The sequence below is a fragment of the Cygnus olor genome, chromosome Z (assembly GCF_009769625.2).
Source record: "Cygnus olor isolate bCygOlo1 chromosome Z, bCygOlo1.pri.v2, whole genome shotgun sequence".
Lineage (NCBI taxonomy): Eukaryota > Metazoa > Chordata > Aves > Anseriformes > Anatidae > Cygnus > Cygnus olor.
In genome coordinates, this window is record NC_049198.1 from 21,791,932 (window position 1) to 21,818,339 (window position 26,408).

General features: G+C 35.5%; 1 protein-coding gene across 1 annotated transcript in view; it reads left to right on the plus strand.

Annotated features, from left to right (window-relative positions):
• The window catches only part of RNF180 (ring finger protein 180), an 83,656-nt gene extending 57,942 nt beyond the window's left edge, over nucleotides 1-25,714 (plus strand). The window contains exons 6-8 of the mRNA XM_040541435.1: nucleotides 3,037-3,162; nucleotides 22,706-22,857; nucleotides 22,923-25,714. Of these exons, the coding sequence (XP_040397369.1) occupies nucleotides 3,037-3,162; nucleotides 22,706-22,857; nucleotides 22,923-22,973 (329 nt within the window). The 3' untranslated portion in view covers nucleotides 22,974-25,714. The remainder of the gene's footprint in view (nucleotides 1-3,036; nucleotides 3,163-22,705; nucleotides 22,858-22,922) is intronic.
• The last annotated feature ends 694 nt before the right edge of the window (nucleotides 25,715-26,408 follow it).

Consider the following 26,408-nt stretch of genomic DNA (forward strand, 5'->3'; position numbering starts at 1 on the left):
CTGATTTCATTTCATTTGCTTAATGTTTGATGCTCCTTTGGAATTGATTTAGAGATAAAGTGTGTTTCACCAATAGATAATTGTTTTTAGTTATTGAGGGGATTTTAAGTAAAGAAAAGCTATTTAACAGAGCTGTTGCAGTAAAATATTACTGGGAGAGTGCAAAGAGGGAAATGGACACTTGCTAAAATGTATTTGGAAAACTTTTAAACATCTTTGAGGTATTTTTGTTTAAGTGAAATATTTCAGGATTATTTATAGTCTTTGAGTTCTTAATGTACAATGTGTATAAATACCTGATGGGAGGGAGCAAAGCAGAGACCAATAGACTCTTCTCAGTAGTGCCCACCAACAGGACAGAAGGCAATGGACACAAACTTAAACACATAAAATTGCATCTGAATGCAAGAAAACACTTTTCCACTGTGAGGGTGACCAAGCACTGGAACAGGTTGCTCAGAGACTTTGTGGAAACTCCACCTGAAGAATCAAAACCCAACTGGACACACCTGGGCAACCTGCTGTAGCTGACCCTGCTTGAGCAGTTGGGTTGGACTAGTTGATCTCAAGATGTGACTTCCAACCTAACCCATTCTGTCAAAATACGTAAAAGTTATTTAGTCTTATTGAGGAAATGGATTTATGCAGCTGAAGTGTAAATACAGTGTTATACAGAGAGAGTCTAATGTAAGTAGTAATAACAGTATATGAGATGTGTTTAATATTAACTATATACTAAAAAAAATATTTTGTAATTTCCCAGTGCCTAACACGTCAGGCTGCTTTTAAGTCAACCAAGAAATATTGATGATCATAAAGTCATTGAGATTAGAAAAGACCTTCAAGATCATCTGGTCCAACCATCACCCTACTACCAACATCATGCACTATGATGATACCATATCCTTAACTGTGTCCTGAAATTAATCCTTAATTTATCCTTAAATTAATAAAATCAACACATTAGGGAAGATGGATGATGCTGGACCAATATAAGAAGTAGTGAATATTTTTTTTTACTCAGGAGGTTTATTAATCCTTTTAAAAGTTATGCAAAAGTCACTGTTGTTATAGGTTTGGGTAGCTAAGGAAGCAGAATTGCTAGTATTCTATATTTACTTCTCTAATAGCTACAGCCTGGATGTCTCATTTCCCTCATTAATTTATTCTGTATGCTTTCTGCAATGTTCCTTTTGTATAATTGAATTTTATTTTACAAGGATACCTCAAAAACAAAACATTTAAGAAGATAACTTTTTAGTTTGTATAGTTTTGCAAACTGAACCTAACTACAATAGAAGGATGCACATAATATCTCAAAAATGATGAAGGCAAACAGATCAACTATCCACAAAGGATATGTCAAAACATGATCCAATAAGGATACTTATTCTGTCCAATTGCCCATATCAAGTGAGTCTTTTCTATTGGTTACCTTGAGAGTGAACTTCCTATCCTTCTTGAAGACTCTTGAAAGCCCTTCTTCCCTTCTCCCATCTGCCTTTTCTTCAGGAAAGAAAGTAAAAAAAAAAAAAAAAAAAAAAAAAAAAAAAACAGGAATTCAATGCCTCAGCAGAGGATTCAGTGTTTAAATTTGAACAATAAAGCTGAAAGAGCTGAGTCAATTTTTAGGCCTGTAGAAGGAAACTAAAACTAAAATACTCTCTGTTGATACTGTCAGAGGCAAGAGGCTATTTTCTGAATACAAATAGTACTTAATCAAAATATGTTCAGTAGCATATGAAGTTCTTCTGTAAAACTTAAAAAACATGAGTGAAAAATACAAAATTTGTTCCATTTACATTTATGAGAAAAAATAGCTGTTTCCATTCACTGACAGAGGGTTATTGGTGTAATAGTGTTGTTCTCAAATGAGACAAAAGGATTTGGGGATTTCTGTGCTTTGTATGTCTTTTGTAGACTACTTCCACCTGCATTCTGACATGGTGAAATACAAAAAAGCACCCAATAGTTTTTTAGAATGAGGCCAGCATATTTTTTTTAACATCTTCCTGTTACACAGAAAAAGATACTGCAACCAAAGAGCATTTGCAATTTTTTTTTTCTTTCTGGAGCCTGTTTATATAAAGTGAATTTTCTCAGATTTGTTTGAGAAAAAGATTTGTCCCTTTCATAAAATCCAGATAATTGAAAACGTATGTAAAATTGCAATGAAACAAGTAAAGTAATAATACATAAGCCTATTCAAAGGTTTGTGAAGGGTCTTTTCTTTCTTTTTGAAGTATACAAGAAATTGCAGTAGCAGCTGACATTATTAGTATTTATCTGGAGCTGTGACAATTAGAAGGGAGAAGCAAAACTGGGGGTTTTGAAGTTTCCAACGCTAACTGCTAACTAGGCTACTCTGCCTGTTACCATCAAATCAATTCTTTTCTGTGGTAGGAAAATATAGTTACTTTTAAGCTCTGTTTGCCATTGTTGTATTGCTATGGACAGGTTAATTTTCCCAGTTTTGAGTAGCTGTCCATGCAGATATGTCCCCAAATTATATCCAGAGGAGCTAATGAGTTCTTGCAATTTATAGGTTATTATCAAATCCTGCAATCTATCATTCATCATTCTATGAACACCTTCTTAAAGCCAGTTAATCCACTGTATAAAAAAAATACTCCAAAATAATTGTAAGACTTTTCCCCTCTCTATTGAGTGACAGTGTTAAAACAAAAAACAACATGAACTGAGAATTAATTCCACAGTCAGACTGATAGATGTTGTTTTGTTCATAGAGGTCATCATAGGCTTGTAAATTAAATAGCCTGATTTATAATGTACTTCATTTTGTTAGCATTTGACATCATCTTTTCTAAATGCTTTAGTTCTGAGGAATCAAATCAAAAGAGCATGTTTAAGACTTGTTCTTGCTATATCTGGAAAAGATTATTTTTATGTGATTTTAAAAATCTTTAAGAGGTGTTCTAATCTGAAAATATGTTGTATAGTAGATAAGGCACTATGTTTTAGAGTATAGCCATATGCAAATTATATGCAAACATTCTTTTCTATTAACTATTGTAGAATTGAACAACTCTACCAAGTCTTTTTTCCCTACGGAATATTTGAAGTTACAAGAAAGTTTTCAAAAATCAAATTCTGCTAAATGGCCTCTACCAAGCTGCAAGAAAGCTTTCAGAGTATTTGAAGGTAAGAAAATCACTTATGTATATTTTGGACAAGAATAATTTTCAGATTTAATTATCTGTATTTATTGAAATTTTTCCTAAACTTTATTCTGTTTTGAGTACTCGAGAACACTAGTCTCTAGCTAGTCCATGCCATAGGATATCAGAGGTGGATGATTATTGGAGTAAAAGAGAGTAAAATTCTCCTTGTATGATTCATACACAGTGCTCTGAATGTAAACATAAACTGCAAATTGTAGAAAGGCAGTTTATGTGTATACCTTTTTATTTATACTTAAATCTTTAATTTTGTGCACATTATCAGGATAATTCTATGTAGTTTACTGTTTAGAAAAAAATAAAAATAAAAAATATGTGTCTGAAAAGCTGAAGAAAGAAAATGACCAGATAAAAAGTACCCAGTTCTGAATCTTGTCAATAAAGACTGCCCCCCCAAAAAAAAAAATCAGAATCAGCCTTTTATGGATAAAGTCATATAAAAGTTGGAAAAATATTGTATATATTATTCTGTATTGCTTGCTTTATACATATGAAATGCAGTAAAGGCGTTTTTTTTTTAGCTTTCCTTTATTTTCTGTTTATTATAGGAAGAAAGCTTATTTCTCTTCTTGATAGTTTATGACTTAAGTGTTTCTATGGCTATTAACTGATTATTAACTGAAACACATTTAAGTTAGAGCACAGAAATGTGGGATTCACTGTTTACTCAAGTTTCACTGTTTTCAATCTAATGGCCTTTTTTCACTAAGCCCCCTCTTATGTTTACTTACATAGGAGTTTTCTGTAGTCCTGCATCTTGATAACATGTATTTTTCCTGTTTATAGAAACAATATAGATTGTTTCTACAAGTACATGGAAAAAAAAAATAAAACAGGACATTTTTTTGTATTCCTTTTATGAGTCTACTCAGGCCTTTCCGTGGGTCAAATTTGATACATCCTTCAGTTATAAAACTGTGTCACACATGGTGGTGATTTGATGCTGAAAATAATAAATACTCCTAGCTATCAAAAATTATCAGACTTGAGAAGTTTGAGGACTGGCAGATTATCTTTGATATTATTCAGAAATTGAAATTTCTGGCAGAAAAAAACAAAAGCCAATGATTGCTTTCTCTAATGGCAGTTAAAATTGTTTGGATTTTCATATTGAACTTATTGCTTTATTGTAGTATTCCCTTATATATGTGACGTAGTTGATACATGTGCCATAACATCATAAGAATTATGTCTTTCATATTTGTGAAAAGCTACTGTGTTGAGCTTTTTACAAAATAAAAATAATTTAAAATAAAAGGAAAATCTGGAGAGGTCATACAGCTTAAATATGGTACTATTTGCATATAAGGCATTTTGTTCCACAGTGGTAATTTAGAGTGCTTGGAATTAGGTGTCTCCAAATGAGAGCCTAGAAATCCCACACACTGAACAGGAACACAATTAGATCTAGTTAATAGGAAACCCAAATCACGTAGCTTTCTGAAACTTTATCTTTTCCTTCTTAAATACAATTGTCACAACCACATCCTTCCTCTGACTTTTTATTTGAATAAAAGCTACTGGAAGGTTTGTGTTAGTTCAAAAAGCAAGTGTCTAATACTTTCTCACTGGATAGCTTTTTTGGTCTTGCATCTAAATTTTACTTGGCACCATCTAAAGCTCCATATTTGGTATTCTTAACTTCGCTTGTGGTCCCTGCCTCAGGAGGCTCCTGGGGACTTTACAGCCTTAGAAGGCTGAGCATACTGGGAGCAACAGCCTGCTGAGACCATAATAGATGCCATTTTAACTGGAAACCCTAACATCACTGAGAGCAGTAGGGAAAAAGAAATTACTTAGGTTAATTTTTGCTTCATAAGGAAAGTGACAGCGTAGTAAGACATGAGAGTTGAAGGCAAAAAATACTACACGGAAAGAACAGAGCTGAAAGGGTAGGTGACATGAGTGGAGTGACTGGAGAGAAAGAACATGATTACAGTGTTTAGAAAGAGATGAAAATACATAATTTTCAAATGTGAGGATAACTGCTTCTTTATAACATATTCTTTCATTGTAAAAAAAAAAAAAAAAAATGACCCTATCAGAAATGCGTATCCACTTTTATCTGGTTCATATCCAGCAAGTGTAGCAGTCACTAAGAATCTGATAGCTATTTTCAGATTTCATATGATTCAAGTTTTCCACATGATAAGAGCATTTCCAGAATATTTTTTTAACATTCTGTACATAAAAATGGTAGATATTGAACATGCAAACCACTCATTAGAGGTGTGAGACCTGATAAAATTAGAACTCAGAATTAGATTGGGTGCAAGCAGAGAAAGATGGTTGTTGAAAAGCTTAGATTATATAGAAGATTTGTCAGACTTTCTGAATATAGTAGGACTGCTGGATAAAATCAAGCATCTTTTTCCTTAATTTCTTTCCAAACTGATTCTCCAATACAGATTTTCTAATCAATAAATGGGTCTTCTGTCTTATGAAAATTGCCACAAGGAATGTAATATTTTCTTCTAATTTAAAAAAAAAAAAAATCCGGAGCTTCTGAGTTTTTATAAAGAAAATAAGAAACAACAGCACAGTAGCACTTCTTTGCTTTCAGTTGATGAAAATTAATTCAGAATAGTTTATCCTTTTTTTTTTCTTTTCCCCAGTTAAAATCAGTAGCCCATTTGCTTCATAAATGTTACATTGCCATTGCTTTTCATTGCTCTGTTTGGTCAAGGATACATTAATGATAAAACAGACATGCTATTCAAGAATGAAAGCCAATCATCTTTTACCTTTCAGATACTTAATATATGTGACAGTTAACAAGTTAATTTAAAGTCTGCCTGTAAAATATCTTTTATTTTTTATGAAAGAAACAAAGATGTTACATTACTTATTGCTTTGAATATTAGTAACATTAAAAATGCAATTGCACAATAAAAATAACATCTGAAAATAATAATTTCCTTAAATAGTTTTTAAAATACATGGTGTATTTTGGATAGGATAGTTAGGTAGCAAATATGCCTCACTGGAGTTTGTTTTCTAACACTTAGGGTTTAATAACATCATGAGTTCAGCCTTTGGCAGGCAATGCCAAACCGGAGTTTCACTCTCTAAACTAAAATTAGTAAATCTCCAAAAGTAATTTGATTCCAGAAGTGTGAATTAAAAAATCAGCGAGAAAGTTCATTTAAATTGTGGATATGATAATACGACATAGGGAATTTGCTGTAGCCAAGAGCAGGAATATCAAAATCAGACTGAGACAGTTAGTGCATGGGGCCTAAAAGGGTTATTTCAAAAGCTTTGGCATATAACTGAGATAGAAATACATTAGTGAAACCAGAGAAATAGGATATAATCAAGACAGTGATGTTAATGTTGTAAAATGGTGCAAGCTGCCTGATTAGAGAAAAATATTTTTGATAAGCCTGAAGATGAACACACATGGTGTTCAGAATGGGAGATGGAAATTACAAAACCACTGAAGTTACAGCCCTTGATGACTATTTCAAGATACAGGTTTTGCCAAGGAAATAGGAAATTCCTTCTAAGTGTTCTTGTGCTAAGATTTTTATTTAAAATATAATCATTAAATTGGAAAGACAATTTAGAAATATTTTTGAATGCTTAATCTAGAAAATATTCCCCCAGTGTTGCGTACAGTGAAATCTGTGCTATCTCTTACTAGTCTCATCTGTTCAGTAACATAATAAAAGCTATTGACTTCTGCATTAAGCAGGGGTTGCAAGACACAACAGTGTCTTCAGCTCCTTCTGATACCAATGGAAATTCCTATTGCCACAGCAGGTCACATCTACCATGTCCTCTTACATAATCATTCTCTAAAGTAAAGGGCACTCAATTTCCTATGTAGTTTACAAAAAATAGAAATATTGTGAAATATTTTAATAATACCTATTGGTAGATTTTTTTTTATCTCTCTCTTTAAAACTGTGCACTGGAGTACAACACTTTAAAAGCTACTTTCTTGATTCAAGGCTCTTACTGTGATTTCAGTTAGATGATAAAGGAAGGATGTTAAACAGCTGTAAAAATGTATGTCCATCAAATTATATCAGCTAGGTTTTAAATTCATCATATTTCTTTGTTTAAAGTGAAGAAGAAAAAATTGATACTGTTTTTCAAGTTACTGATTCTGTGATATCTACAGAGAATAGAAACTAAAGAGATGTTATTAAAAATAGAAGGTGCAGCATTTATTTTAGCCAGAAATAATAATGTTGGAGTATAAGTGTCTTAGAATAATCCTTATATTACTATTCAGACTTTCATAAACTATTTGCCTTTGCTGCTGAAGTACAGAAAGGAGAGGACAGGACAGGACAGGAAGTTATATTCTGTTTTTAAGCAATGATGACACATCCATTCTCATTTTGATGGCTCTCAACATGCTGACATTCTAGACTTCAGTAGTCTCTGTAGAGTTATTCTGGTCTGATAGCACAGCTTATACAATCCTTTGTTCCTCTTAACCGTAGAAGCTATTTTTCCCCCAGTCCTACTACTGTGTCCTTCCTTAATGTACTGTTTTCTTTCTGTTAATTTCCTTCTTCCTCATTTCTTGAAGTTGTTTGTTCCTTTGTCATACTACTCAAGACTGCAGCTGTGGGACCATGCAATGCTTCCTGACCAGAAGGCTTGCCTTTTTTAGCCAGGATCCATCAGATTTTTCAGTATAGCTTGTGGAATCACAGAAGGCCAATTTGCATACATGCATTTCTCACCAGATGAATTTACAATGTACAGTCTTCACAGCAAGTGAATTTTCTGTCTTAAGGAGACACACGTTACTGGGAAGTGTTGTCTTTGAGCCTCTGCTATGCATAGAGTACACCAAGACAGAAAACACAGGATCCAAGCATTGCTGGTTGAGGGTGTCTTAGTGCATTAAAGAGAATCAAACTCAAGTCATCTATACGTGTCATCAGAGTTACTTGTTTACCTATAACCAGGGTATCGAACGACTGCTGTGCCAGAAATATCAATAGCTATAATTATACACCAAGGACTGTAATAGAATGGCTGTAACACAATCCCATACCTTAGTCTTTCCTCGTATATTTCTTGGCATGTCTCTGAATGGGTGTTAGAGTGGCATTGTTACTTTGCACAGGAAACCAAGTATTTCTGCTCACCTGTAAGACAAGCTAAGAAGTTAGACCTCTTATCCAGTTGTGGTCCCACAGCTGCACTGGAGGTACCCAGCTGAACTCATATGAAGTTAGAGGCATCATGATTTTCACCTTGCAGCTCTTAACTTCCAAAAGACTTTATGTAAATTTATTTGATAAATACATAAAATCATTTTATGATACCTAAATCAAAATTGTAACTGAAGATCCCATTGTCAGCAAATTATAAGATATCTCATAAGAATAGGTGTACTGGAATAGACCAAAGTTCTATCCTTCTATTGTTGTTTCTCTGACATAGGTCAAACAATGAGGAAGATTTTTTCTGAAGATGTTTGAAAAAAAAACATAACTGTGTTTAGAGTAAGAGGGAAAGTTCTCTCAGCCATCAGTAGATGGTTAAAGGATAACCAATAAAGGATAGAAATAAATTATTCAGTTTTCTCTCTGGAGGAACATTCACAGTCTGATCCTAGAACAGCTGTCATACAGTTTGCACTATCCAGCTTATTTGCAACTAGAAATGGAGGTGTTCAAATTTGCTTACAGTATTAAAATACTCAGGATAATAAATGAAAGCCAACTGCAAGCAGTCGCATAAGGGTGTCATGATACTGAGTTATCTTCAGCAATGTTTGCGTTCTTTTCCTTTCATCACAAAAGAAAGTAATAAAATGGAAAGGTAGAGAGAAGAGAAATAAAGAAGTCAGAAGGTATGTAAATAGACTAGGGTTCTTCAGTCAGAACAAGAGATGACTAAGAGGGAAGGCAATAGAGTTAATTAAAATCATGAGAGATGGCAGAAGTGAATGGGCTGCTACTATTCACTGTCTCATAATAAAAGAACTAGGGAACATTAAATAAAATTATCATGTGTCATATTCAAAGTCAAGGAAATCTTTAGATTTATAATGTTATAGACTTGTAATCAGACAATGGAACTTACTGTTCCAGGTTGGCACATAAAAAGGGTGTAAACTTACAGAGTATGTTTAATTAACGTCAGATTCTTGGAAGAAAAATACAGTAAAGTCAAGTAAACTCAAAGATACCACATTTGCCCACAGATATCATTGAACCACAGGTCCATGGATGCTGAGAGAATATACCAGGAAAGTACAGCAATATGCTTGCCCTGTTCTAATACTCTATCATCACCATTCATCAATTCCTCATTGTTTAACCTAGTCAGAGAAACAATAATAGGAGGATAGACCTTCAGTCTATTCCAGTACACCTAATCTTATGAGATATAATTTGCTGAAAATGGGATCTTCAGTTACAATTTTAATTTAGGCATCATAAAATGATTTCATGTATTTATCAAATAAGTTTACATAAATATTTAATATTTGTCCTTTAAAGACAATTGAGAACAGTACATAATCCTGGTTAAACCACCCTAGCCAAACTTGGAACTACTAGTTTTTTGCAGCGGTACTCTTTCATCACAGAGCCTGTTTAGAGCATAATATATTTCATGGGCTTACTTTTCATGCCTTGCATAGGAGTCCGCTGAGACCAGTTCAGTTTATGACTGGCCTCTGTGAACAAGTGCAAGCAAAGATGCCTTCTGTCTTCATCACCAACAGGAATTAGCAAGTATCTTTATGTGCATTTTACTGGAAGTGGAGAATGATCCTGGCCAGCTTTGCCTAGTAGAATGATAAAAAATAGTTACGACTGAACAATGACCAGTAAAATTAATTTTCTTCATAATTAGCTGTGAACTAATTATGTTTAGTAGTGGTTATGTCAAACATGCTTCCCCACTATACTACCCTAGTTCAGTTAGCACTAAAATGTACTGCATAGTAGAGCAGTTTGTAATGACATAGCTCCTAAAGAGTCTAAGATCTGCCAGTGTGAACACATCTTGAAAGTTATGTTTGCTCACTGTTCAGAGCTTTGATTTGATACCACACAGAAATCCCATTTACTTTAAGAATAAAGAATTTGTGGCTGACAAAAGGTTGTAGAGAATGGCTTCACAAAATGTTTTGGGTTGGAAGGGACCCTGAAGGATCATGTAGTCCAAATCCATGCCATGGGCAGGGACAACTCACACTAGACCAGGTTGCTCAAAGCCCCATCCAGCCTGAATTTGAACACTTCCAGGGATGGGGCATCCACAGCTTCTCAGGGCAACCTGTTCCATTCAGTTATCAGAGAACAAAGGAGTATGAACATGTACCTTTTTCTGCTACCTAACATGCCCTTGATTTCTTTTTCATGCCTCTCTAACAGTGGAACAGACAGTTCCACTCTGTTCCAAAATTTGGACATGAATATGAGTTCAGATTGATCCTAGAGCACTTATTGAAAGAAACAGAAAGCTGTTAAGATTTCTGGAGGAATTTGGTATTTGCATAGCATAACTATATGAAGTGAAACAAAATATTTTTGGATAGGCAGTTTTGTAGATCCCTAAAAGTGAAAACAAAAGTTGAGATTTTAATTTGTTGAAGGTACAAAAGAGGAAACACAAAAATAATCAAGGTGGAGTGAGAATAATAAGAAAAAAAAAGTGATAATATTTAGATTAGATCAGAGCTGGGATAAGGAGCTTCTCCAAGGACCAAGAGATGATCAAACAGCGGAGTAAAGTCGGGATATCTCAGAGACTTTTGGTGAGTCTGGGTAGATAAGGATGTAGAATGGATAAGGATGATAGAGTAGATAAGGATGATAGATACTTTTTCTTGAGTAGATGAGGATAGGTATTTGAAATGGCATCAGAAAAAGTCTGAGATAACTACCATTGCACATTTAGTGAAGGATTAAAGGAAGAATTTTTCAACAGTTCATAGTTTATCTGTTTTAAATTTAAATAGTTTCTTTCTTGATAATCTTTTAGGTAACTTCTCTTTGTGAAAATTTATTTTTAATCTTCCAGTGAATAAATATGGTGGCTTTTCAGACAGCTAGTTCTTTAAAACCTTGGCCAGCTTTCTAAAAAGTGGTTAAGTAATGCCAGTATCAGAAAACTTTCAGTTCCAGAAAACTATGCCAGCTTTCTCAAGATATGGTCTCGTGTTGTGTATTTTTCCTTCTCTGTAAAAATTAGTATTGCTTTTGTTTGCTCAAATGAGAATTACGAATCTTCTGAATTGACATTGGTTATAAAACTGAATATAAATCTGCTTGAAGACAATGGCATGGCTCCAAGATAGGTCATTCACCAGTTTGTCTGAAGGAATTATGGGAGGCATGCTGCCAGACAGCTAGATTTGCGAACATAAACTAAAGGCTTTGCATAAATATACGCTTTGTCTTAAAGCAGGGTTTGGTGAGGCTCCAGAATGCCTACACTCTATGTTGCCTCTGGCCTTTGCTGTCAGATCAACCCTGTCTTTAGACAAGTAGAGCCAATTCATTACCTTGTTATAAGAAAGTATTTGCATTACTGTTACCTCATTGTCTTCCAATAAAATTGGCTTAAAACATTGAAGCCTTAAGCACTGAAAAGCCTGTGGACAGCGGTATATAACAAAATTTTTCAAAGTTTATATTAAATGATCTTTAGTATTATATCTAATGAGGAAGGAGGGGTGAAACTAGCAGAAGGTGATATCATTACAGCAACATGATGTAAAAGGTTGAAGAGCCTTATAATAATTTAGCAAGAGTTGATTATATCTGAAATATAGTATTTTATCAGTTGGGGAGATGACAAAAGTGGCCAAAAAAAAAAAAAAAAAAAACCTTGCAATATGATTTTTGGAGCTGTTCAGTGATAAGAAAGTAGGAGCAATGCAAAAAAGTGCCAACAATGAACAGCGTTTGAGACTGTGAAGAGACAGGGGAAGAGAAATGAACAACAGATACAAGGGTATTTATAAGAAAATTTATATTGAGTCAGAATATTCTGAATTTTTTAAAATAAATTTCTCATGTTGTTTATTGATACAATATGCTCAGAAAATTAAATGTTACGAATTGCTGTTTGACATTCCCTGTTTTGGGTTGTCTGCACTGTCATGGCAAGAAGAGAGGTTGTCCACAAGTTAAACTCACTGTTAAGATACAGTTTGTCTACATGAAAATGAAAAAAAAAAAAATAATAAAGGATTAAGAATACCCATCTTAAGGGCAAATATATAAAAATTACGGTGACTATCATATGTATGTTAAAACTACACATCTAAGCTTACTTTGAAAATGTGCCCTTTAAAATTAAAGGAAGATGTTGGTTTGGGTCCAGAATATATGTAAACTGTGTATTTAGATCCATAACATCATCTCACAGAGACAGCGTACACCCTCATTTCTTGGTATTGGTTACAAAGACTGCACGGATTGCAGTCAGAAGTACCAGGATGGTGAAGGGAAAGGAAGTTAAAGAAGCCAATGATTCATTTTACAGAGCTCGGTTGCACCTTGAAAAACAAGGACATACATTTCAATTACTGCATATTACTTTTATTGCATTGCCCTTAATTGAATTTTGAAATAAAGTGTTTTTAAAGTAGGAGGGTGGGTTTTGCTGTAAATCATTTTAAAAAGCTGTTGTATGTATGATATCCTACCTGTTTGATACTTAGTCTGTTATGGTTTAGGGGAAGGAAAAAAAGCAAGTAAATAAAGCATTTATTGACTTAAAAAAAATCTGCTTGCAGACTGGCTATCAAAATTTCTTCACAACTCACACAGTCAAATGACTTTTACATTGTGAAGTGTGAGATCAATTGCCACTGTTTTAGTATGCATCCCAGCACTTAGACTAGCCAATTAGCTTGTATTTGTGAGTATTGGTAATTACTGAACAATCACAGATGTCTGGACAGAGACAGACTATGTTTTCAAAGATCATTCTGCCCTCCCACAATCTTCTTGCTTCTTGATTCATTTACTTCCAGGGAAATAAACACCCCAAGATAGACAATGCAAGTTATTCTAGCTTTGCTTTTAGGAAGGTGACTGGGCACAGTAGTTGTTGAATATTTTACATAAATTTGGTAAATAGAATAAATTAAAAAATTAACAAAAATCTTAGTTATCCATAATACTCAATGTGAAAACAGTGTTTGCTTTCATTTAATGTGGCTTTATGGATTTTCTTATTAGTTTTTAGAGCTTTTTCTTGTTTTACTTTCCAATAACTTGATTATTTGATTAGATATACCAGCTAGCTTTATGGTTTGTGTTTTAATTGGTAAGAGCTGAATTCTTTATCTATAAAATAGTAAGAGGTAACTGTCATCATGATTTTTAATTTGGTTCAGAATATTTGTGTTAATTTATGACACAGGCACTATATTTATATATTTCAACTCAAATTAATGGTATGAAGAGTAGCTATGCAAAAAACCTAAATTGTAAATAATATCCACCAAATTCCAATAAGCCTTATTTAAATGGAAAAAAATATATATATATATCCTCTCCTACTCCTATCCAGAGTAAGATCTCTCTGTGATGTGTAAATATTTGTAATTTTTGATTGAATGAAACTTACAGTATTTCAAACCAGAAAAATACTCTAAATGAGATATTTCTTCCTTTCTGTCCAAAGGCCTGAGAGGTGCTACCTTCAGTGATTAACAATAAATGGTCCAAAGAAATGCTGAATTCAAGCAGGGCTTCTGAGAATTAATATGCAGTATACAAGCTTAGAGCCTAGGTTTATCTAGAGCCTAATTTATCTAGATTACATATATCTGTATAAAAAGTCAGAGAATAGCTTAAAAAAAAAGAATAAATTATCATATTTTGAATTTTGAAGAAAAAATTTGAGAGGTGTAGCAGCATGAAATACTCATAAGAAATGTAATGCTACAAGAACTTCTATAAATTATTTTGTTTATTTTTTCTTCTAAGTGCTAAGTAATGTCTGGTTCATTTGTGTATATTCTTTTTCCAGATCCATGTAGGATTTATAAAGTTTTAAGAGAGTACAAAGGATTCTTAGATAGCAGTGTCAGCAGTTACACTAGTAACTAATCAGCAAGAACACTATTTGACGGGAGATTGATTCTGTAGGACAACAGTTTATATAAACTTCTTGCTCCAACAGGTCATTTTGGGATTTCTGCACAATTTTGTCTGTACATGGTGTTCTTTTTCTTATACTAAATGACTTATGAAAGTCACAAGAAAAAAAAAAATCTAGTTACAACGGTGGAGAGATAACGGTGGTTCCTAACCACTCAGACTTATAAAAAGGAGTGTTCACTATACAATGAAATCTTATGTCCCTTGTGAAAGGCCACAGCTTTTTCAGACTTTCACAGTAATTGGTTCTTTTCCATACCCTTGGCAGACAAGATTTTGGACATCTTGAAAAGTAGTTACTGTATACTGCCTGCTAAATTGCCTGTATGCTGCTGATTTGTTTGTGTACGGAAGAACTGTGCATCACATGCAAAGTGGGTTCAATAAATCAGCTTTTATGGATGTGCATATAACTGCTTACACACAATTTATCTGTCTAGGACTGTCACAGATTTCAGCATTTAAACCAAAAACTCTATAAAAGCCCTACAGCCAGTAAGACAGACATCATAGTGAATATAAAAATGGTTTCAGATAAGGATTATGTCCAGCTTAAGTACAGCTTATTTCCAGGTTTTTTAAAGCCCAGATGCGAGCAGAAAGCAGGACTTGTTTTTTCAGGATGGAACAGGATTGATTCAGGATGTTTAGGCCATCATAAAATTTCAGTCACACATAGGCATAAGGTGCGGCAGCCAGTGAGAGCCCACACGTGAAAAGAAGGGCAAGAGCAGTGAAGTATTAAAAGAGAGCAAAGGAAAAGTGAGAGGAAGGTAGAAGTAAGATTGGGTTGAGTTTGGGGAAGATGATTTGACTTAGCAGTGAAAAAGGCCTTGAAGCAGGATGGTAGAAATTTTAGTGTAGGAAATCAAAAGTTCCAGTGTGCATCCTGGGGCACAAGGAGTTTGGAATTCAAGGGCTTTCTGTAGAAAATAATGATATTTTGACCTCTGAGACAACAGGTGTGCAGAGCTGAAATATCTCAGGCAGGAAGGTATGGAAGTTCAAGCTTTTCATGCAGGAAAACCTAAAACTCTGGATCTGAGAAGTATGATGATTGTGGTGAGTGGCCTTGGTTTGGAAAAGGAACTAAATGTTGTGTTGAGTTTGACTGACTTAGAGCCTGAGAGATGAGATTGGGAGTCAGTGGAACACACTTGCGGGCATTTACACAGGATGACTGCCATCTTCTCATAAACCTCTCTAGCAATACATGCTCTTTTCTTTACTGGAAATACAGAACTCATCGCTAATTTTAAGTAGTACAATTCTTTCAATTTATTCTTACAATTTAGCTATTATACTAGCTATAACCAGAATATGAAACTGCATCACATGCATATGGGAGAAGGCTGGTACGAATGTAAGAAGTTTGGGATGATACCTCATCTGTGAAAGCAGATAAAAATACTGTATCCTTAAAAAAAAAAAAAAAAAAAGTACAGGGCTAACACTGAGAAATTTCATGTGGGAAACGGTGAAGCAGAAGCAGATGCTTCATGAAATAAAGTCCTCTTTCAGGCAGAGCACACAGAAAGTAAAACAGACCAAGACAGAAGATGAAAAATATGCTATAGAAGAATATATCAAACTGCACTGGATGATTGGAATCCCACAGCAGTTTGTTCAGGACATTCATCGGTGATTTTGAAAATGAATACAGAGTGAATTGATAAAGTTTACTTGTGATACAAAATTGTGTAGTTCACCGATGAAGTAAATAGGAACTTGACATCTAAGAGTTTTCTCTATCAGTGACTTGGAAGAGGCAGCAGAATGCCCTGTCTTCAGGTCTGCAGATGACAGTAAATTGACGGACCATTTGACAGATTCAAAGGCAGGGCTGCCATTCAGAGAGACTTAGATGGGCTGAAGGAATGGGCTGAAAGGAACCTTGCAAAATTCAACAACAAATGTATTGTCCTTCACCTGCGAGGGAGAAGCCCCCGGCAATGAGACAGGCTGGGTACTCACTGAGGAGCTGTGCTCTGGAAAGGGCCTGGTCGTCCTGTCGGAGAGCAAGCTGAGCACCAGCTGGCAGTGTGCGCTGGCAGCAAAGAACCCCAACAGTACCCTGAGCTGTATAAACAGGAGCATAGCCAATAGATGAGGGAAGTTGTTATCCCCCGCTATTCAGCAGGCCACACCTACAATACTGCAATTTTGGTGCCCCCAGTTGGGCACAAAACCTTCCTTGGAAGGAAGTTAATAAATTAGAGCAGGCTTAGCAGAGGGACACCAAGTTGTTCAGGGGGCTGGAGCAAACTGGCCTGCAAGGAGAGGCTGCGGGAACTGGGGTTGTTTAGTTTGGAAAAGGGAGGGCTTTCAGGGGTATGCCAAGGCAACACTGCCATACCTTTAAGAAGGCCACCATGAGGACAGAGCCACTTCAGAGTGGTGCCTGACAGAAGGATGAGGACATGAGAGGTTCAGACTGCAATTAAGACAAATGTTTTCACTAGGAGGACATTTGAGTGGTGGAGCAGCTGCCTGAAGAGGCTATGCAGTCTTTTGAGCTGTAAATAAAGTATTGCCTTTTGAGAGATCTGGTTAATGTTGTGGTTAGTTTTCTGAAAACATTCAATGCATAGCCATAGTCAGAAAGCAAATAGGAATTATTACATTCATAACAAAATGGAAAACAGTGTGCTGTTACCTAGATTTGTGGTGATCCCACATCTCTAATTTTGGATATAATTTTGAATTCCATTATCTTGAAGGATAATGCAGAGTGAGGCATAATACAGAAAGAATGCACTGAATTTTGAAAGCTTTTTCCATGCAGAGGAAGTCTTCAACTTTTTCATTTGGAAAAGATATTACAGGAAATGTTCAAGAGGTCTCTAAAATTATGAATGGCATAAAGATGTTTTAGGAGAGATTGTTCACTGTCTCAGAAGTGTTCTTATATTTGCAATTAAATCAGCCATAATAGATAGGGCAAAACAGTTGTCACTGAGGACCATACATCTACATTTGCATTTTAGGGAAGAGAGGAATTGCTTACTTCTGATCCCATGGAATGAATGCCCATTAGTGGTTGGAGCACATTACCAGTGCATATCAGAGCTCCTGGAGCTCATCTTCTGGTTGAGTTTCACCCAAAGTAAAATCAATTTATTTGCTCTGAGAGTACTCTGCTAAGGGACAAAAAGTGCAGTAAGTGGGGTCAATGCGAGATCTGGTCGAAAAGTACTCATATGCTTTCAGGCATTTCAGGAAAGAAAGTCCTGTCAATGATATTTTAATGCATTGTTCTGAGCACAACTTCCGAAGTACTGGGGCCCTAAGCTGCTGGTTTCTGCAAGGATGCACAGGGGAAGGTGTCAATCCATTCTTGCCTTCTTTCTTAGCCTATCAGAAGATCTGTCTGTTTGCTGCTGGTCATATTAGAAGTAGGAGACTGGGTTAAAATGACTTTGGTATTTGATACATTTGTTCTCAGGTAATTTAATCTTACATGAGCACTTACAAGATAAAAGGTTAATGTAACTTGCAGGTTATAAATGCACACTTTTAAAGTAAATTTTTCCTTCTCACATCTTACCTTCTTCAGTCATAGCAAATTGAGTTCTGCCAACTTATAAAACCAGGAGGATATTTTAAACTGTTCGCGGCCTTATTTTGAGCTAGTACCTCAACAAGAGGCTGCAAAAACTTCATCAGTGACACATGCAACAGATGTGCCTGTTCATGCTCCGGTGAAAATCCTTTTTGATATGCACACTTTCATTATAAAAGTGTGATGTGCACACAATGTTGCTTTTGTTATCCAGCAACAGGTTTCCACTAGCAGTCTGTCAAACTCTGTGGACACTGCATGCATATGCATGTGATTTGACTGGACATTCTTGTTCAGGATATAGCAACACAGGCATGCACAAAAAATTAAGGAAGGTGTATGTTTTAATAAATATATGCCTATGTAGAAATGATTTAGGGAATGTAATTGCCAAATAAGGTAGAGTTTGCTTTTTAAAAAAGAAGAAAATATGTTAGGAGTGTTTTGGATCTCTATCAGCTCTTCTGCTTCCTTATTCAACCCCATACTACATGTTGCTTTACAGTTTATAAGGAACTTTACAGCTCTCAGTTTTTATCTGCAGATGGCTAGAATGAGATGCAGAGACAGCATATTTCAACTCTAGCTGGAGAGAGAGACATCTGAAGGTAATTTTCATGTCACAACTTACTGAAGACAGTAGTCACAGTATGGATCATCATGTCTGCAGTAAACTTTGTGCATGATCATATAGGGTTTCTAAATTTGACCTGTTTCAGTACTGTAGCTATGATTTTTTTGTAATATAATTCAGGATAAAGAAAGTTCTTGTCCTTTGTTAGCCTCTGTTAAGTTCAAGAATTCAGTTTACAGAAGAGTTGTACTATTTACATTTTCACCTGAAGTTTAATCAATTAATAGATGGTAAATAGATTTAAAATCTATCCATATAACCAGCTGTCAACATTCAATAGCTTTACTCACATTTATGGAAACCACAGAGATTACACATCTTGTACACTAAGCAGCTACTGACTGTATACATATCTTTAATAGAGCACCAGCAGTTTTTCTGTGGCTTTCTATAGCAAGAGCAATTAGAGAATAGTTAGTTTCCTATACTGAAATTGCTGTTCTTGAATGTGGAATAATTACATTACAAAGTCTAATCCATGATAAACTCAGTGCATGTTTGCTTAAGGTGAATTGCACAGACATACAAATCAAGGATATTGTTTGTTTAAATCCTCTAGAAGGTGAGGAATATCTCGTCAAAACTAATGCAGCTACATGTTTACATAATTCCCCTGATTAGGAGATGTTCCCAAACTGTTGATCCAAAAACAGTCTCCAGCATTTTGTGTTATCTTTACAGTAAGTATAAAAATAAATAAAAAGAAATCACGGGTAGCAGTCTTGACTAAGACCCTCCAGAGAGGATAGTATACACTAAAATTGATGTGTAAAAGGGAAAGCGAATGATACAGCACTAGTGTTAAAATCTAATGTCATTTGCAAATTAAATTTTAATAAAATAGAACAACATAAATCCACATTTGTATTTTACAATAATGTTCAACGAGTGTTAGAAAAGAAGTTAAGGAAAACTGAAATCAAGACAGTTTTTTTAATGAGTATTTTTCAAGTGAATTACATCTTGATAGATAATTAAAGAAGACTCACATTTTTCAGAATTCAATTACTGAATTACTAATATTATTTTTAATTAATCAAAGATATTATTTCAAATTAACATAATTGAAATTAACATAATCTATATCATAACGTTAAAAAACAAGGAATTTTATGACATTGTTCTGGTTTAACCTGGTAGACAACTAAGTACCACACAGCCATCCACTTACTCCCCCCAGCCAACAGCCCCAGTTTTATTCTTCATCATGATGCCACATGGTATAGGACATCCCTTTGGCCAGCTCCTTGTGCACCCCCAGCCTCCTCCCTGGCAAGGCAGTATGAGAAACAGAAAAGTCCTTAACTTTTCAGCACTGCTTCGCAACCACTGGAGCATCAGTGTATCAGCATTATTCTCATCCTAAATCCAAAACAGCACCATACCAGCCACTAGGAAGAAAATTAACTCAATTCCATCTGAACCCAGGACAATACCCACCCCTTATTCCATACCATCTATGTAATGCCCTCATGCCCAGGTCTCATGTTTTGTAATACATCCCAATTAATCACCACCACCCTCCTGTCCTTTGATATATACACACAGATATCATTCCCTTAGTCTGAGAATATGGGCTATCCCCCTAAAATGTCTGCTGAGTACACTTAGTTCATGACTTTGGGATCTGTCTGTCATAACAGTCCTTCAGGGCAGGAGGGGTGGTGTTTGGTGATGGATTGTTGCATGCTGAGGCCAGCTCTGGTTTCATTGCCGCTGCACTTAAGCAGTCCTAGCGCCACTGCACTTTGCTTGGTTCCATCAACATTCATTTTTCACTAATCTGGGTGACTCCTACAGTAATACCATTGATGTGACGTATACCAACCATAGTAGTGATGACATAGAGCATTATGTAGCAATTAATATTACAGAATCACAGAATCACAGAATTCAAATCATTGGCTATTCTCACCCAATGTCAAATCCCCATGAGGTATTATACATTGGAGTTCCCCATCCTTCCACATTACCCACCAAGTGCACCAAGGTCCTTGAGCAAAAGCAATCCCACAGATGGTGTTGCCTTTGCCCAAGGCAGGAATAACCCAAGCGGTCTTCCCCAGCATGTTCTTGATATGCACAACAGGGAATTTATTCCCCTCTACAAGGTGATCAGTAAGAGTTTTGATTGGGCAGGGCCAGCTCTATTGGCAGATACCCTATTGTTCACTAACCAACATCTGTTTAGAGGAGAAGAGTTTGGGCAGCTTAACAAAGACCTGTCATAATGATTGAGAGCAACCTGAAAACAGAACAAGTCAAGCAGGAGCTGCCTTGCCTCCTTGTCCTTCACAGGTGGGCCAGTTCTTCAGCCTTCACAACTCACATCCCACACTCTTTTCTGTGCCACAGGCTGATGTCTCACACAGATGGTTAAAGGCTTCTTTAAACTCATGAGCAGCTTATCTTGGGGTATGCACGTAATACATTTAAATAGTATTTCTCTTACTACATAGGGAAGTCAGGAGGAATGGAAAGAAATGACCATTTGACAGGGCCCTGCAATGAAGATGTTCTTGGAGTATCACGGAGGCTGTGAAATACTGGGAGGTCTCTAACTCAGCTGCTTAGATTTCATCACACGTCTCCGAAGTGACAGAGAGAAATTGAGGGTTTTCATGGAGACATGCAACAAAGATGATCAAACATGGAAAAGTCCTTCTTCGGAGAAAAGTTGCAGTGATTGACATTGTAGACAAAGTAATGAAACCTGCAAAATGGATGGGCCACCATGACTTGCCTTTTTTTGTTTGTTTGTTTTTTTCTTTTTAATATATTTCTAGTAAAGTTCAAAAAAGTTCAAAGATATTAGGAAAAAAGCTTTAAATGATGAAATACATTTTATGCTCAACTAGCATTTTCTGCTCATCCAGCCCTTGATTCTTCAGAGCTTTGACATTAAGAGCTTTACAGAATTCAAACTATGATTGCAGCTTTGCATATTTGAAAGTGTGGTACAAGTAACCTTTTTAAAACCTTTTTAAAAACCAAGAGTAACTACACAGAAATCCTGTTTGAGCACACAGCAAGCCTTTTGTTTTGGGGATAAAAATCAACTTTCTTCAAATTAGATTTTTTCAGATTAGATCAGATTGTTGTGTAACTGTTGAACAGAGGTTTCTTTACACCTTTCTGTGTCATTTGTTACTTGTTACAAAGAGAAGCTGGATGGAGCATACCACTGGTCTGGTGTGGTATACCAGTCCCTGTATTTTTTCATTGTGGATGTCCTCTCTGCTTTAGTTCTGCCAGTACAGTTATCATAATTGCTTACAAAAATAGTGTGGGTTACAAAGAAAGTTATACATGACTTAGCAGTTTAATCTAACTCAAAAACATGAAATCAAATGAGTTATTTACTTAAAATTTTATTATTAGGAATTTGGTTTCCTAGTGGCATGCTGGATGCTGATCTTTATGTGGATTCCTTAGCATAGGTTGGTCTCACAACAGAAAAGTTTAAAATTAGAAGTGTGTGTCTAGATTTATTAAGTATATTGAGTTTTGTGTTTTCACACGGGGATTTTAATTGTACTTGAAAAGCTGCGTTTGTATCTGCGTCTATACTTTTACTATGGGCACAAACAGAAATGTAAAAACTCAGTTTCTTGTATGCATCATAGAGAGACATAGTATTAAGGCAAGCAGGATTTCTTTGAAGAGTGTTTTGAAAATAAATTCAAATACTAGAAATTGGAATTCAAATATATTTGCATTGTTGAACTGTGTGGGTACATATGTGGATGTGGCTAGATTCCTGAAGAATTCTCAGAAGTAGACTTAAGGAATCCAGAGATAAATTACTCAAGTTGAATTACAGTGTTTGGAGCCTTTCACTTCTAGATCACTGAATCATATCCAGTGAAAGAAGGCACCAAAAGAGAGGTGTTCATAGATCTGGATGAGATAAGCCTATAGAGCTACCTTACAATAGTAGGGAGCACCAAATCCAGACAAACATATTATTTGTCAGACATGGAAGACAAGAGTTAGCTTTTAAATCTTTCAAAATCAAGTCCACGGGGAGCATCTTGTCCAGCAAAGTGAGAAAACCTAGCAGTGAGGTGTGAGATTTCCTGCTTCCATTTGATTTGTAAATAATTGGGAGAAGGAGTTGCAAATACTCCTAGTCAGGAGTATTTTTGTCCTACTGAATCTAGTTGCTTTTATGATGATGTTTATCTCATGGTGTATTTTTCAGCAGGTTTTCGAAGACGCTCAGATCCTGTAACAAGGAGGCATTTCCCACATGCTGCTCACAGGATGGACTACATGGACTTTGAAGATGATAGCCGTGGATGGCGGTTTGATATGGACATGGTGATAATCTACATTTATTCAGTCAACTGGGTAATAGGATTTATTGTGTTCTGTTTTCTTTGTTATTTCTTTTTCCCTTTCTAGTCTGTAAAAATCAAATAGGATTTATTGTGTTCTGTTTTCTTTGTTATTTCTTTTTCCCTTTCTAGTCTGTAAAAATCACACTTAAGGAAAACAACAATTGTGAACACAATAATATGAATAGAAAAAAAAAACTGAAGAAGGCAAAATGTTTGTTTGATGTTGCATTTTTATCATTCAGAACTGTAATAGACTGCATCAAGCATGCTGTGAGGCTATTTGATACTTCTGCCGCGTGTGACAAAGTAGTCAAGTTTGGTTCTAGAAATAATGTGAAATCCAGATCATTCTTCATTCAGTGGGAGCTTTGCCTTGATTTTGGTGGGAACAGCATTTTACTGCTAATGTATAAAATAATTACTCCGTAGAATTATTCAGTACTTTTTGTTCCTAGAAGAGTTCTGTGTACTATAACAGAATATGATCCTTAGAGTCATTTTGGGGGTTGACTCTATATTGACACACATTGTAACCATAAGAAAGTCTTCTCACTCATTGGTGCTTCAATTCATTGTATATATATAAAAAAAAAAAAAATTGCCTTTTATAGTCAGATCTGTTGGGGATAAGCACTGCAGTGCTGCACCATGTATTATATAGATATTTACTGGAGCAATTTCACCGGCATAATCCAAATTCTAGAAAGTTTTGACAATTGATGGAACTGTCAGCTTTCTGCTGTGGGGATGTGATGTATTCAGTGCCTGAAATTTTGAGCCTATTAACCAAAAAGAGAAATGATACTGCACCACATGCTGACAATTCATCTTTTCAGCAAATGGCAATCGGAAGAAATCGACTAACAAACCCTACTACTGCACATTAAAGGGACCTTTTTTGCGCACATTCCCAGAGTAGCACTGTACCTTTTGTATCCATTCAGATGAGTGCATATGGATCAAGCAAGACAATTACTGAGGGCAAGCAGCAGGTCTGCTAACTGTGATGCCCTGTAAATAATGGTGAAATAATGGAAATGGAGCATTCTCCAGTTGTAATTCAATCTAGCTGTGACTGAATCATTATTAAATGACTGTAACAATTTCAGGATACTCTTTAAGTGTGGGCTCATCAGTACTATGTGTCTCCAAGGAGACCATGTAAGAGGACACAGTATTTATTTGCACCTTTCATGTAAAAGAATTATAAAGCACTTTATAGCTATTCCATGTAGAGATTGCTGTTTTTCAGTACCAAGCTACAGCGAGTTCAGCAGTCATTCTGTACTCGCTGCTCTACACAATATTTTCAAATGGAAGTGAAAGAGCATCTATTAAATTACAGGGAGGATATTATAAACTATTGTGGGAATCAAGTGCCCAAGAATGGTACAAGGTAGTTAAAGGGCTTACTTTTCAGGAAGGTACAAGGAAGTTCTTATTTCTAAGGGCATGATCTACAAAGCACACTGTAGTTTGATCTTAAAAAGCATGTATATTGTTGCTCTGGTATCAGGAGTTGTGTGGGAGACCTGTGTTTTTTTCAGTAGGTGGTGTACTCCCCTGTTCTAGCAGAGAACAAGGAAAAATGTGTTATGGAATGTGCCATCTGCCAAATGTGATGGAATGGAATGAAATCAGAGGTTTTAACAGTGTGCTTAACATTAAGCATGTGCTTATGCATCTTTGCTGGAGCAGGGCCGTCGTGCTCGGTCTCTTATAGTTTATACAGTGATCAGGACCAGAAACTTTAACAGCTACTACTGTTTAGTTTTCTTACAGGCTGCATAAAATAATTTCTTCATATCTTTGAGAATATATGTGTAGAATTAAAAATTACAAGTCTAACTACACTATATGCAAGCTTAAGGAGATGCAATAGTTGAAATTAACCATCACCATGTAGACAAGGTCGTCACAGAAATAAATTTTCTACAATTGCAGTACCCTTAGTTTGATCTTAACCTAAGGTTTGATCTCTACCTAAAAATGATTGGCTTTATTACTGGTGGCATTAGGCATACCATTTTAAAAGCTTTAAGGTTGTAGTAAAGCACTCAGTAAATTTCCCCCTTTGTATTGATATAAACAAGCCTTTAAAAAGCTAGGTTTTCCTTGGTCGGAGGCTCCTGTTTTGCTATATGCAAATGTGTAGGTCTGTATGCTGAAATGTTATCAGTAATTTTTAAAAGTATTCTCATCTATCCCAGGACAGGGATTCTACCTACATTTGTGGTTTGTCTCTAATCTTACGAACTTCATGCGCCTATCTCAGCAAAGGGAGGGACTGATTTACCTGCTAAGCCAAAATTACTTCTACCTTTTGATCTCAGAATATACTAGAATAAAGAGATGTGTAATGAAAAATTACTTTAACTTAACTGACGTAGTCTGAAATTGCAGTAATATTTTAAATTAGAATAATTTAACCTGGATATCTGCTAAAGAAATATCCTTAAGTAAATATTTTGAAATATATTGAGACATAAGAAACATAATATAGATACTAATTAATAATGTAAAAAGGAGTTACTTATATAATTTTTAATAGCATGCTACCATGGATTTATTCTGAAAAAGGCAATAAGATGAGTCAAAAATCCAAGGTAATATTGGCCCCTTTTGTACGAGCAAGAGTTGATGACTGAGGAGTGGTTGCATGTTCCTAAATTTAATAGGAGTGGCAGTTTTTTATGACATTTCTAACTGTGTAGCAGTACCTTTCTTTAAGACCTAATCAGTGAACTCTTTCTTGGGCTATACTGTTTCACTTCATATTGTTTGTTATTAATTCCAGGGGATAATTACTTTTAAAGGGTTAATGCACATAGTTAAAACTGTTGCAACTTTGAGACATCCTCCATAGGACAGAAAAAAATAAAATAAAATAAAAAAACTAGACTGCATAGAAAGGAGGTACATTTTTTGTCTTTTACTGCTCTTTTGAGCTACATACCTTTTGTAAAAATACAATAATAATTCAGAGGTTCAAACCTGGTTTTCATTGAAGTCTGCCTGTAAAATGTTGTTGATATCTGTGGGAGCAAGAGCAGGTCTTCTATAAGCAATTTTCTGGTCAAGTAGATGCTGCTCTGCAATCTTGTCTTTCTTATCTACAATGGTATTAAAATGTTTGCAATAAAATTTGTGTTGTTTGTAATATTTTGCAGCCATGTACTAGCTTTTGCTTGGTGGAATTAAATTTTAATATTTTTTTCAGTCAATGTCTGGTTTGCTGTCCTGTCTGTTCTATTTGGGGTGCAGCTGGGGTCTTTTGAACTTTTATTATGATGATTACCTCTTTTCATACTAGCAGCCTTTTTTTTTTTTTTCAGTACTTTCCAGAGAATGGTCAGGTTTTGTCAGAAATTACCTTGGGGCAAGATGTGTATCTTTACACATTCTGGTAATGCAGAGTATTCAGTGCTGGTGCTTAGTCCAGACTGATTGACTGTTGAGGGCAGCATAAATCCAGGACAAGACTGATAAATCTGCCTATGACTGGCAAAGGCACTGTGTACACACTCAGAAGTGTGAGAGTGTCTTGCCTAGCAGTGGGTATAT